The sequence below is a fragment of the Rhinolophus ferrumequinum genome, chromosome 24, assembly GCF_004115265.2.
Source record: "Rhinolophus ferrumequinum isolate MPI-CBG mRhiFer1 chromosome 24, mRhiFer1_v1.p, whole genome shotgun sequence".
NCBI lineage: Eukaryota > Metazoa > Chordata > Mammalia > Chiroptera > Rhinolophidae > Rhinolophus > Rhinolophus ferrumequinum.
In genome coordinates this window covers 44,742,595-44,756,161 of record NC_046307.1, presented here as the reverse complement: position 1 = coordinate 44,756,161, position 13,567 = coordinate 44,742,595, and the positions used below count along the sequence as shown (strand labels likewise).

Below are 13,567 nucleotides of genomic sequence, written 5' to 3'. Positions count from 1 at the left end.
TGTAGAGGGCAGCATTTATGCTGAGGCCCGGATGGGGAAACCCAGGTGGGAAGGTCAAGAGAACATTCCAGCAACATCCACATGTAGGGCCCAAGTCTGAGATCAGGGGCTCACGGCGAGCGGGGGCCAGGCATGGGGCGGCCCTTTGACAGGCCAGGCCCTTTGACAGGCCAGGCCCTTTGACAGAACGAGGCTTGATGGCAGTCGGCTCATTTTCTCAGGGGCTCCCTGGGTGCACAACGAGTGTCACACCAGGGTTGCAAGGGCAGAAGGGCGGCCTTGGTGGTGGGCTGGGTGGGAGCTGGATCTTTGCGTCTGGGCTTCAGTGAGTGAGGAGGACTCGGTGGGGCCATCCGGGGGCTGGTACCCGTGTGTGGGGGACGCATGAGGTACGGCCGTGCAGGGCTTGGGGGCCGTGTGGCGACTGCAGGGGCTGTGCAGAGATCCAGTGTGTTCTGGGGAGGCTCCCAGGCTGTGGCGATGCGCGGGAACGGAAGCAGAACCAGGACCTGCCTGTGGGAGACAGGCCAGCTCGGGTCTGACAGATGCCATTTAGAGGCCGTTTACCTTACAAGCTCCCAGTGCAGGACACAGGTTGCCTCCAATTTCATGGATTAGTTTCATATTCAGAAAAAAATAGACTTTATTAATCGAAAACAAATAAGCATCAAAACCCATAACAGGCTTTTGAGAGTCTCCTGAGCCTCCCATGGTGTCTCGGCAGCAGGACGATGCCCGTGGCCCAGGGGCGGATCTGAGGCCGGGCGGCTGGGACCCCAGAGCAGCCCCTGGCTCCCTGCCTGGAGGCAGCGTCAGAAGACCACTGTCCACTGCGTGTACCACCATCACCAGGAACCAGCTGGATTTTAACGAGCTCGATGAGACAACGGCAGAAGAAGCATCTGGGGGGCTGCTTCCTGAAGCACGACATGGATGGGCCTTCCAGAAGGATCCCTGGAGAAGGGTCTTCTCCAGCACCGATCCCCACTGCGCTCCCCAGGGCCCACTGCAAATCTTTTCTCTGGGACCCAAGTGTCCCCACGTCCAAGTGTGGAGCACACGGTGGCTTGCTCTGCCCGCGTCAACTGGGCTCTCCAAAGCTGCAGAAAAGGCTGGCTGGGCACCGCCCACCCAGAGAATCCTGTGCGTCCCACCTGAGAGGGCCTGAGGGGCAGGGACTGCAGCGGCAACATCACCCTTAGGCCCAGGGAACACGGCCTGAGGGTTCTCAACACGCAGGGCAGCCTGCGCAGCACCTGCCCACTCACAGACGGGGCCAGAGGCTCAGGGCCGGAATCACCCCCCATGCACAGAGCTGCCGAGCTGCGTGGAGCCAGCGAGCAGCACGGGCGGCCATGCTGGCCCTGCACCCGGCCCGAGTCCACCAGGCCGCCTCTGCCGGTTCCCCACCCTGTAGATTTACCTGCAGCCAGAAGGGCACTAACCAGGCAGACCACAGAAGGTACATCTGTCTCCCCTGAGCCTCTTTGGCAGCTGGAAATGCCTTCGCATAAAATAAAAGGGAAGGAAACTATTGGCAATTCTGTGATCGTCACAGAGGCCCCGCAGGGAGCGCTCAGCGTCGTGGGCCCCGCACCTGCTGCACTCACTCCGGCAGAGCCCAGGCCTCTCCCCACCCTGACCTGTCACCCGGCCGCCCTCCCTGACTGTGGCAAACGTTTCCTTGGGGGCTTCTGGAAAAGATTATTCCCTTTGTTTAAAATCAAAGCAAGCAAGTCACTTTTTCCGAAAACATTCTCCTAAACAGCAGTATCGAGAGAGTCTTTCTGTGCTTTTCTCTGGTTATTACAGTCTCTAGGTTGCCTGCTAGTGTGTGGCCGTCATTCTAATTGTCATGAAAGGGAGGGAAGGTTAAAAGGCGGGGAAAGAAAATGTGGTCTTTATTTTCCTTGTACTGGGAGGAAAATGAAAGTCGGTGTGATCAACTTCCAAGAGCAGTGTGATCAGGTCTGGTGGTTTGTTATGCCCCAAAAGGAAGTTTTGCAGACGTCCTTATACAAGCCGAGAGAAGGGGCGGGATGCGAGCCCTATCCCCTGCGTCTGGTTTATTTTTCCTTCTGGAAAAACAACATCACAGCAGTGGTCTTGCTACTAAATGTCTGACCCATGGTTGACAAGCTAGGAGCTCAGTGACACCCTCATCTTTTTATTACATCTAAATAAAATGACAAACCCAGAGGGGCTTGGATACAGAAGGGAGACACGCGCCTGTCTTCTTTGGGCGCCTGGGGAAGCCGCACTCTTTTCCTCTTTAATGCCACTGCTTTCTCACACCCATGGAAACTGGAGGAGCTGACGGGAGGGTGTTTGAAACAGCAGATCTTAAAACTCGAAGTAGATCTCCCCCCTTTGCTTTTGAAATCAACTCAAAATCATTGCAATTATTTTTAAATAGAAAAGACCTCAGACTTTCTTTACAGTTAGAAATTTTGTTTCACTCATTTTAAAATCGGTTTTCTTTACATTGAACGTAAGCGGTTTAAGAGTCTCTTCTGAGTTAGTTTTCCCACCCAGCTAACAAAATGAGCGACTCTTCCGAGGGAGCTGGGCTCTTCGCTGGACTCTGGGGGTCCCCGAGCCCTTTGCTAGAACAGTCGGGGCAGGTGATCTCAGCAAGCGCAAATCGATATTCTTTCATCCTCACGTGTTTACTGTGCACCCACTGTGTGCCAGGCCCTGCTTTAGGCAGCAGCAGACAGCTCGTGAGCCATAGTCCAGCAATACGTCACTTCAGAGTGGGAAACACCAAGAGCACGAAAGCAGGTGATGGCTGAGACCGGGGTCAGCAAGCTTCTGTGAAGGGACAGATGGGTGACGGTTTCACCTGTGCAGGCCAGACGTCCCCCGTCACTACTCGACTCTGCCATCAGCATGAGAGCAGCCATAGGCGACACACAGACTCCAGCATGCGCCAACAAAACGTGGCTTACAAGTCAGGTGATGGCTGGATTTGTGCACTGGGTTCCTGACCTCCACCTGTGAGTGGGACATCTGTTTGTTAGAAAATCTGGTCAAGGAGGGTGACACGGAAGACCAGGGCCAGAGTTTCTGGGCCAGGGGACAGCAAATCCAAAGGGCCTGTGACAGTATAAGGCAGATGGCAGGAGACAAGATGAGGCGCAGGGCAGGGCAGGGGCAGCCTCATGCTGGGTGGCAGGGGCAGTGCCCTGGTGGGTCAGCAGGAAGCCATGATCTGTGGAACGTTGGACAGTCGGGCTGGACACAGGGTGGACGGGTCCCGTAGGCAGAAGGTCCCAGAAGAGGTCACCAGGCAACCACACTATGTCCTCGGTGGTGGGGGCCTCATGGAGAACCCTGGCATGCTTAGTTCACCCACCTGTTGCAGAGAATGAGAGGGAGCCCTGCAGCCTGTGTGTGAGCACCGCAGCTGTGTGCGTCCGGCCGCAAGAGTGTGTGCCCTGCTGCCTGCAGACACGTCTCGGCAGGTCCTCGTGAGTGGCCTCTGGCTCACAGGGTTTGGGGTGGCGGTCTCCTTGCACAAAGGGCTGCGTGAGGCCCACCACTCTCTGGGCCTCCATTTCCCTTCTGTGCTCAGGGCTCTCGGGGGCCGAGCTGTGATGAGGACACCCCAAAACAGCCTGCACCCTGAGAATTGCCAGCTGCCCTTTGTGCTGACTTTGACCTGACAGTGTGCTGCTGCTTTGTTCCCTGGCTCCTGCGTCCACATTCGACTGACGTCAGCTAGGCCGTCCCGCCGTGCGACCCGCTAACCAGGCAGGCACGTGGCTTGACTGTGTGGGGACGCTTAGCCCTGCCCTGTCCACACAGGCCTGGTGGGGCAGTGCATGCGGGTACTGGGCAGAGGGTATTTGTACCTCCTGGAGGTGTCACCCTCGGCTGCCCACCTGCCAGTCTTCTCAAAGGGAGCGGAAGGTGGATCTGTGCCCTGTCAGCCTGGAGGGGGTGGGGTCAGTGCCGGCCCCTCTCCAGCAGCTGGTTCCCTAGGTGTCCAGTGGCGAGGACATGGCCAGCCCCCCAGGGGCACCATGCATTGAAGCAGAGCCTCAAACCCGAGCACATGGCCCGGAATCGGGGCACCGCTGTTAGTGGGCTGAGACCCCTGACTGGCCGTGTCCTGGTCCGTCGTGGGGACACTTCCCAGGGTGTCATGAGGATCCAGGAGTGAATTCACATAAACTGCTTAGCGGGCTGTCACTCACAGTAGGAGCCGTGGAAATGTTGGCTTTTAATGCAGGAAGTTTCCTCTATTTTTAAGCAGAAGTTTTCTGCTTTCCCACAAATTAAAGAATGTTGAGTGTTAATAGTAACAGTGGGAGCTGTGAAGGAGCTGTGCTTCTAAAGGGAGGAGATGAGTGGTCCTGACAGTTGTTATGGGGGTGAGGGAAGGTGTGGTAACAGTGAAGTACAGTGGTACCTCGGTTTTCGAACGTCTCAGTTGGCGAACATTTTGGTTTACGAACGCTGTAAATTTTATGGATCTATGGTATCATTAGATAGTAAGATTCATGCCAAATTTGCAGTTTTAGGGGTTGATTTTAAAAGTCTAGAATGGATTAATCCATTTTGCATTACTTTCTATGGGGGAACCATGCCTCGGTTTTCAAATGTTTCAGAACTCAAATGGTCTTCCGGAACCGATTACATTCGAAAACCAAGGCACCACTACTTGGGAGGGCTGGGGAGCGCAGGAATGACACTGTGGGGACTTCCCTGCCACTGAAGTCACAGCCTCAAGTTGGGGTCCTGCAGCGGGAGCCAGCCCTGCAGCCAGACCTCTGGCCCTTCCCGTGTCCCCACGTGAGCCCAGACACCTGAGCTGGTGGCCAAATCTTCCGGCTTCGTGGGTCCAGCTCCGGTGCCCAGAGTGCACCTGCTCCGGAGTACACACAGGCTGTGGGACTGCCCGGGGGTGCAGCTGCCTTCCATGGGCCCTCCGGGAGGAGCACAGATTTGGGTCAGCCAGCCCGCCCTAACCCAGGAGCTGCCCTTTCCTGCTTCTGCAAATGCTTCTTCCTCCCGGCCAGCCGACCTCAGACTTCCTTGTCACTAAATGGGGGCAGGGTCTGAGCTTTGGGGCTTCCCGAGGGTTAACTGTGCAGCCCAGGGTGCCTCCAGCTGATCAGGCTCTGCCTCTCTTCGGCTTCTGTGGAAACAGGTGCCTTCTCTCCAAATGTTCTGCGTCGTTTCTGAGTGTAATAAGCTCTGCAGGCCTGGTGCAGCCAGCTCTGGAGGAGCTAGACCACAATGCACACCCTTCCAGGGCCGCTCGCTGCCCGTGCGGCATTGCTGCCAAACACTGCCAGCGCCCTGCTGCCGCCGTCAAGCATCAGCCCGAGTTCCATGCTAAAGGACGGAAATGTGTTCTTACAGTTGTGGAGGTCTGAGCCCTGTTGTGGCTGCAGGCCGTGTCCCTCCCAGCGGCTCTGGGACGGAGCAACGGACACAAGCTGCAGCCCAGGCAGCTGGAGCCTCAGTGTGGCCTCCTCTGGACCCTCGTGATGACACTGGGCCACCAGACAAGCCAGGAAAACCTCCCCTTCTCAAGATCCCAACCTAATCATTTCTGCAGAGTTTCTTTTGCCACTTAAGGAGCTGTGTCACAGGCCCTGGGGCCTTGGCTCAGAGTCCCTGGGAGAGGTCAGCCTAGAGGTCACTGTCATGCTGGTGAGCAGCCACCAGCAGCTGAGTTTCCTGGGTCACGGAGGGCAGTGCCTGTGAAGGACAGGGTTTGGGGTGGTCACTGGGCAGGGGGTGGGAGCGAGCACCAGTCCCGAATGGCCCTTGCCAGGGTTCAGCAGGGTGTCAGGTGCTGGGCATCCCCTGGGACCCCCCCCACCCAGGTCCTGCTTTCTAGTGGCCTGTGGGACTCAGGGTGACCATGCAAGCCAGGCAGAGGTGTGAAGTTTTGGGACCTTCCTGCGGGAACCTTCCTCAGGATTCCCCTTCTGAATTTCACCTTTTCTTTCCTCTTTAATCCCCTCTATCTCTCACCGAGCCGGTCACTGGGTCACTGACCATGGTTGTGGCCAGCTCCTCAGCTGTTGTTTCACAGGGAAAGCCCCCCTTACACCTTCTCTGCTTCCTGCTGTGCCAGGTGGGGCTTCTTCTGACCTGGCCGAGCTCCAGGCACTGACCTTGCCCCCGTCCCCCAGTGTGGGGGCAGTGTCCATCCATCCATCATCCGAGAGGACGTGGCCAGACCAGGAGGCTTCTCCCATCACTGGTCCCCTGGCTGGAGAGGAGGGGGGTCTGGCTTGTCCCAGGGGAGGGGCTGCCGCCTGGCCCCTCTCTCGCAGTCACCTGGACCCGACCCTGGCTTCTGGGCGCTGTCCTGGGAAATGCAGTCCTGGGCCACGGCGTCCCCACTTTGTTAGGGAGGCACAAGCTCTGGGTGCTCTGCCAGGGTCCCATAGCGATTCCTTCCCAAAGTCCCTGCCCCACCTCAGGAAGAGGCCCTGGCCTGGGATGGGCTGCACCCTTCACCTGCCCTCCCACACCTGGGCACACCTTCAGCCAGGACACCTGGAGGAAAAGAGAGGCTGCCAGGTGAGTAGGTACAGCCAAGTCCAGTCTCCTGCCTGTGCCAGTGGGCTCAGTATTTTTCCAAAGTGTTTTACCCAAATGGCTGAGTCTGCGACAGCACCTTCTGTTCTGCAGTGCGACCCGGAAGTAGCAGGAAGGTGGGAGACTGCCCTCGGAGGGGAGCATGTCCCGTCTCCTCCAGGCCTGGGGGGAGGAAAGAAGTCCCCTGTGCCACCCAGCTCTGCGGCCCCTGGCACCCCACACATGTCCCCACGCTGTCCGCTACTCAGCAGCCTGGCCCTGGGAGGGGCCAGCATGCCCCCTGCAGCGGACACGCGCAGCTCAAAGACCACTGAATTTTCCTGGGGCGTGGCCTGGCCCATAGGGACAGTTCATGGAGGCTGTCACTTCACCAGATCATCCGGGTGGGTGATGGGCCAGGGGTCCCTACTCCTTTCCTTCCATCGCTGGCACTGCATGGCCAGCAGATTTTCACTGCTTGCACTTATTCTGGCACCAACCTTCAGGGAGACCCGCGGGGAGCCAGCAGGCCCTCCTTCAGGGGCCTCCCAAATTGGCCCTGGGACTTTCCCCTTGCATGTGTGAGCACGGACCCGCTCAGAGGGGAGGAGGGGCCAGGGTCAGCCGTACACACCAAAGCCCTGTTTGATTATCTTGTGAGGATGGATATGTGCAGAAATTATCCCCATATTACAGCTGGGGAAACCGAGGGTCAAGGTCTGCCCATCACGGGCCCCGTACCCCTGCTCCCACTCATGACATTCTGTCCAAACCAGATGGTAGAGGGTGGGGCTGGGCAGGCCCACAGCGGGGCCACCTTCCAACCTCCCCTTGGGGTGTTTCCTGAGTGCCCGGCTCAGTCCAGTGGACCTCATCAGCACAGGCTAAGCTGGGCCCGTGCCCAATAGCTCCCAGGCTAAAGGAGCCTTAAAACTGCTCACAAGTACCCGCACAGCTGGGGCGTGACCAAAGAGCGCAGCAGCCCCGGGAGCAAGTCAAGCCCTCAGGAAGGAAAAGTCACTGGGTCCACAGACAAAAACGCATTTCATCCCCACTTCTCTGCACTTCCGGGGCCATTCTGGGCAAGGGACATCTGGAAGCCAAAACAGCCTGTAGGGCCTCAGGGCTGGGGACAGAGCTTCCTCTTTCTGTGAACAGCCCAGGGATGGAGGAAGGCCCCGAGGCGGGAGATGTGAGGGAACCAGAAGCTGTTCTGGAACCTGGCCACAGAGCCTCCAGGAAGTGGCTGAGCTCTCCCCACAGCAACAGGGCTCAGAGCCACCTGCATTCCAGGTATGTGCCCTACTTAGAGGCGAGGGAGAGGGAACAAAGGCCAAAGCACTGGCAGGTAGAAATGCTCACTTTTTAGCATCATAGCTCATGCCGTCGGGTGGGGACGGCAATGAGAAGCTAATATGCATTAGGGACAATGGCTGTGGAGGTGGTGATGGTGGTGGAAACTGAAGAGATGACAGTGGAAAGAGCTCGAGGCTACAGACAGATTTACACCCCTTCCCTGTGCTTCTTCCTCAATTCCTCGTGTGTTTATTAAATACCTGTTCTAAAGCAGGTGCTGGGATCAGCGTTCCCGCCCAGGCCCAGCAAACAGTGATCAGTCTTGAGGTGTCAAGCTCCTCAAGGGAGAAGCCTTCATCTCAAGCTGCCAGGAAGGACCCTGGGGGCCGAGACAGCTCTTGGGGGTGGGGTGGAGGAGGGACGCGTCAGAGACGGGAGGCGCCTGGGCTGGGGCTGCTGAGAGCTTCGGGGATGCTGGAGCAGCAGGGGTGAGGCGAGGAGGGTAGGGCTGGCGAGGTGGCCGGAGGTTTCTGACCGCTCTAGTTCTGGGTTGGGACAGGAGGCCAGGGAGATGGAGTGAGGAGGGCTGTGGGGCGGCCGAGACTGGCCAGCGCCCTGTGGCTTTAGAGGGTAGCCAAGTGGTCAGCCCCTTGCTCTCCCACCCTCAGAGCTGCTCCCTCTGCCTCCCTGCCTGCCTGGGGCCCCCGCCCCCGGGCTCTCTGCCCTCAGTGTGCAAACCAGCCAGAAGTTTGGGCTGGAGGCCACAGGGCCCGAGGCCTGGCTCCAGACCCCAGCTGAGACTGCACCCTGGCTGCCCACCTGCTGCTGGGCTGCAAGCAGGACACGGCTGGGTGACAGGAAGTGCTTTATGACCAATGCATGCGAGTCACTCGTCTCTCCTGGAAGGAGCTTCCAGACTCCTTCCTCCTACCTTTTCATGGCCACTAAGTGCTCTTGCCCGGCCTCTCTGCATGGTTGTCCCGGAGAAAAGGGGTCCAGGCCTCCTCCCCATCTCTCAGGTCCCTTCTGACAGTCCTGCTCTGGGGCTGTTGGCTCATGAGCGTGAGTGAGTGACCCGGGGAGGGGAGGAGGCAGGGTGTGTGGTCCCGGACACCAGCATGTCCTGGCGGCACACAGGTGGCCCCAGGAAAGCCTGCACCCTCCCTTACGTGCCCCCGGGGGACACTCTCTGTCCGGGGAGCTGATGGGTGGCTAAGAGCTGGCTGAGGGACAGTTTGTCTACCGTGACCCTGGCCCCCAGCTCACTGCTCCGTGTCTTCATCATCGATGCGTTCCCTGTCCACAGGCCGCCCAGTCTCTGGGCTCAGAGGCAAGGGGCTGCCTTTTGCCGTCAGCCTTTCCACACAGTCTGTTTGGCTGGTGCCTCGGATCTGGTGATGGGCGACTAGTATTCGGTAACAGGCTCTGCCACGGGGGAAAAGTCTGATATGTAGTTTCCAATTTCTGTGCTGCGAAAACTCCTCCATGGCTGATTTCAAGCTCCCACCACCAGGTCACTGAAAATGGAGTTGGGAGAGACGCGTTCGCCACCACCTGCAGGTGCCAGGGAGGCCGGCAGGCTGGAGCGGAGACGGTGACATGGTGCAAAGTACCTGGGAAGTGATGAGATCTACACATTTACTACTTTTAAATACAACTTATTTCAGTGTAAGCTCACATAATGTTTAGTGACCGACTGTCAAAATTCTTGGAAATTTAATGTTTGGTCTCTGGCGAGCTGGTGCAATCCACGGGTGCCCTCCCACTGGAAGGTTTTCTCAGTGATAAACCCTCTCTGCTTTGTCCCTTTTTCTCTAGGCAAACGAGAGAGCAGGAGACACCCCCTGACTTCTTCTATTTCTCGGACTACGAGAGGCACAATGCGGAGATTGCAGCCTTCCACCTGGACAGGTGAGCCCGTCCCACCCCCACCTGCAGCTCCCCGCAGGGCCTGGGCTGCTAGGGTCTGAGCACCAAGCTCGTCCCTTCAGCCTCACCGCTCCCTGCCTATGGGAGCGGAAGCACTGTGAGCACTGATTTGCCACAGCCCACGCTCATGAGAGAGGTGGTCCATGCCCTGGGTGTTACAGCTCGGACGGACATGCCCTGCTATGTGCCTGGACCGAGGAGAGCACCTGGCAGGACATGGCTGAGTGGCTGGGGACCAGGAGAGGCGGGGGACCTGTGGGAATAAAAGAGGAAGAAAAGAGGGCCTGTGTACTGAGGGCTGTGAATTTTGCAGGTGTAATGGCAGGTGTAAATTTGTCTGAGGCCCCAGTGGGACCGAGGGACAGGAATCTCACAAACTGTACCCCCACCATGGTCACCTGTGTCGGGGGCAACTCTACCCAGCAACTCTTAGGGCTCTGTATGGCCCCTCACTGCTGGGGGGTGGACAGACGGCCAGCGTGTGGCCATGTGGGGTGGGCGGCCAGTGGCCCCAGGCCCCCTCGGACCCCTCACCCTCCAGCGGCAGCCCCTGGACTGACTGGGGTCAGCCCCAAGGGGCTGGAGGATTGGGAGACTCCACCTCGGCCCTCTGGAACCTCCCCATCTGCACTGCGGACCCCTGGCCTGACCTGGGTCTGAGCCTCACGCTCGGGCTGTGGCCCAGGGCACACAGCGTTGGTGTCACTAAGCCTGGTTAGAATGCAGAGTCCGGGCTGCACCCTGGTCCTACAACCAGGCAGAGCCATAGAGCCCAGGAGGCAGAGAGAGGCAAGTCCCCTCGGCCGCCCTGGAGCCGGCCCGAGGGGCACGAGATGAAGACCCCTCCCCCTGTCCCTTCCCGCCAGGATCCTGGACTTCCGCCGGGTCCCTCCCGTGGCTGGCAGGATGATCAACATGACCAAGGAAATCCGGGACGTCACCCGAGACAAGAAGCTATGGCGGACTTTCTTCATCTCTCCAGGTAGCTGGGCCGGGAAGCCGCCCTGAGCTGCGGCCGCACACAGCTGCGTGCTCGCCTCCCCTCAGACGCTGACGTGGGCAGCAGTGCTCTTTTGCCCGCTGCTTCCTCTCGACCACATGCCACGTGCCCGTCCCTGTCGAGGGACATCTGTCCGTCGCACCCTGACTTTACGCGGCTGCCCCCAGCTGTCATGCCATCGTCGCAGTTGGTCCCTGGGGTGGGCACAGAGGCTGTTTCTGCCGTGTTGATTTTCAAAGGCAAAATGCATCACTTTGGGAAACTGCCAGGCTCTCCGGGAATCCTCTCCGGGCGGTCCAGCCAGATGAGGCGTCTGTGCCCTGCTGGCCCCTCAGCGTGCAGGCTGGGCCACACCCGGGCGGTGTGCCTCCCCCTTATTCATTTCTTTCTGCAATTTGTATTGAAATGTTTCTAGTGATTTATTTTCAAAGGTTCGAACACTAAGAAAACAACGCCTCGTCCTATGTGCCCCCCACCCAGTTTAGCCGTTGACATGGTCCTTCTGCGTCACACACAAGTCCCCACGTTGCTGTCCAGGCCTCACTTCCGGGGCTCTCACCTCAGAACTCCCTGGAAGGTTCTCTGTCTCAGGTCAGACAGAGAGGGGTCAGAAAGCCTCTGTTACTGCTGAGAACACACCGTGGTTGTGGCCACTCTGGCTGCACAATGTTACCTCACCACAAATGAACTCGGTCCCCATGTGAGCCAGCAGGTCTCAGGCCCTCTCAGATAGACTGCTGCTTCTGCCATCGGGGCCAGAATGGGGTGGGACGTGCCTATAGGGAAGTCCTGCCATGTGGGGACCAGGGGTGCTTTTGCCTGTGGTGATGGCCCTCGTAGCGTTCTGGGGGGGCAACGCACTGGCTCTTACTCCATGTAATTCTGGGGCTGGCCTAGGGGGCGCACGGTTTCCTCATCCCCACGTCTAAAGGGTTTTCTGGAGGTATAGCTGCTGGGGGCTGCGAGCCCCATCCCCACGGGTTCCCTCGACCCCTGAGCTGCTCCTGTCTTGTTTCCTGGGTCCTTTTTCTGTGTGTCTCCTGCACTCGAAGGCCTTGGTTTGAGATCCACCCACGTTGTGGTGGCAACCGCAGTGTCTTTCTTCTCGCTTCTGTCCCCTGGACGGATGAGTATTTTGTCCTCTGCTCACCTGTGTGGGAGCTATTAGGTAACTCGGCCAAAATGAAGAGCAGGAGCCGCAGGGTGAAATCTCAAGAAAGGGGAACCATCGGAAATTGCAGCATTGTGTTTTGCTTCCTGGGGCACAGAGGGGCCTCCCCCAGAGTCGTGCGTGACTCCTGGGTGGACAGCGGCCTCCACGTGGGCTCGGGGCAGAGCCACCGGTGTCCAGAAGCCCGCACTGCAGAGGTGCAAAAGACTGTGGGTGCCTTTTTACAAACAAAAGATGGAGTCAGTGATCAGTCTAAGCAGATGAACCAAGACACGTCCCTGTCCTCAGCACGGGGACTGTCAGGCCCCCGCTGTCCCGTGTCCCACAGCAGTGGTGCCGTGCCAGCATCTGGGGTGTCATGGAAATCTCTCACGCCCAAGTAGGGCCATCACTGTGGGCAGTCCAGTCAGTCCTGGCAGCTGGATGTCCACTCCTGCTTGCTGTTTCCGACTACTTTCACAGCCCGACGGTAGCTTTATCCGTGCGGCTCTGGGAACCCCGAGATCTCGGCTGGCGCCTGAGGCCCACAGCTGGACAGCGTCCACAGAGTGGCCAGGCTGGGGCTCAGCTTGGGCAGCTCCTGCCTCACACCGCCTCCACCCAACTCCGCCGGCTCCCACAGCCTGCGCCCCAGCCAGGCCCTTCCTGAGAGGCTCGGAAGCGCTGGTTTTCTCTGAGCACTGGGTGGCGGGAGCCAGCTTGATATCAGTGTGGAAAACGACCTGTTTGGACTCATTTGCACCATTTCTGCGTTGCTTGCACTTCTAGGCCCATCGATGCCAAAATTGCCGTAGGTGGCTGAGCTTTGCTCCAGAGCCAGGCACAGCAGACTGTAATCTACAGCTCACACCCCTCTGCCTCCAGGGGTCTGAGTGGCTGGGCTCAATCCAAAAAGGGAAAAGTCCAACCGGCGAGTGGGAGAGCAGGGTGCCAGCTGGGGGCGGGGGGCATGCCCGGGCCAGCAGCTGGCAGGAGGACGGGTGGGGTGAGTGAACCTCCTGGACTGTGGCACCAGTCTGAGCCGCAGCTGCGGGAGTCGTAACACGAGACCCTTATCAGATGTAAGATCGCCCACTCTGTGGGTTGTCTCTTCCTTTTCTTAAGAGTACGGGTGCCTTTTGGAGCCTTTGGACACTGGCTCTGCAGTGTCCATAGACCCCCGTCCCTTCATTTTGAGCAGAAAGAACGTGAGTTCAGATCCAATTCTAACGGCACAGCTGTGTGGCCTGGGGCAGGTTCGCTCCCCTCTCTGGGCCTCTGCTTTCTGTCCCTTGGGGTCAGAGTGGTCTGCCGAGATGAGTGTGACACTGCACTGAGCCCTGTCAGAGGCAGGACAGGGCGGCCAGAGAGGCCCCCCTAAGCAGCTGTGTCCCTCTGCCCTCAGCCAACAACGTCTGCTTCTACGGGGAGTGTTCCTACTACTGCTCCACAGAGCACGCCCTGTGTGGGAAGCCGGACCAGATAGAGGGCTCGCTGGCGGCCTTCCTGCCAGACCTGTCGCTGGCCAAGAGGAAGACGTGGCGGAACCCCTGGCGACGCTCGTACCACAAGCGCAAGAAGGCAGAGTGAGTGTGGGCCGGGTGGCCGGGGCCTCTCCCTCAGGCTGACTTCCATGGGGTCTTGTC

The 13,567-nt window shown here is 58.7% G+C and overlaps 1 protein-coding gene across 2 annotated transcripts in view; it reads left to right on the top strand.

The window, feature by feature from the left end:
• FAM20C (FAM20C golgi associated secretory pathway kinase) overlaps window positions 1-13,567 on the top strand; it is a 34,902-nt gene that overhangs the window by 17,878 nt on the left and 3,457 nt on the right. The window contains exons 4-7 of one of the 2 annotated variants that reach the window (XM_033096064.1): window positions 7,705-7,839; window positions 9,661-9,753; window positions 10,638-10,753; window positions 13,327-13,507. In XM_033096064.1, coding sequence (XP_032951955.1) covers window positions 7,705-7,839; window positions 9,661-9,753; window positions 10,638-10,753; window positions 13,327-13,507 — 525 coding nt within the window. The remainder of the gene's footprint in view (window positions 1-7,704; window positions 7,840-9,660; window positions 9,754-10,637; window positions 10,754-13,326; window positions 13,508-13,567) is intronic. The other variant, XM_033096066.1, reaches the window with a different exon arrangement.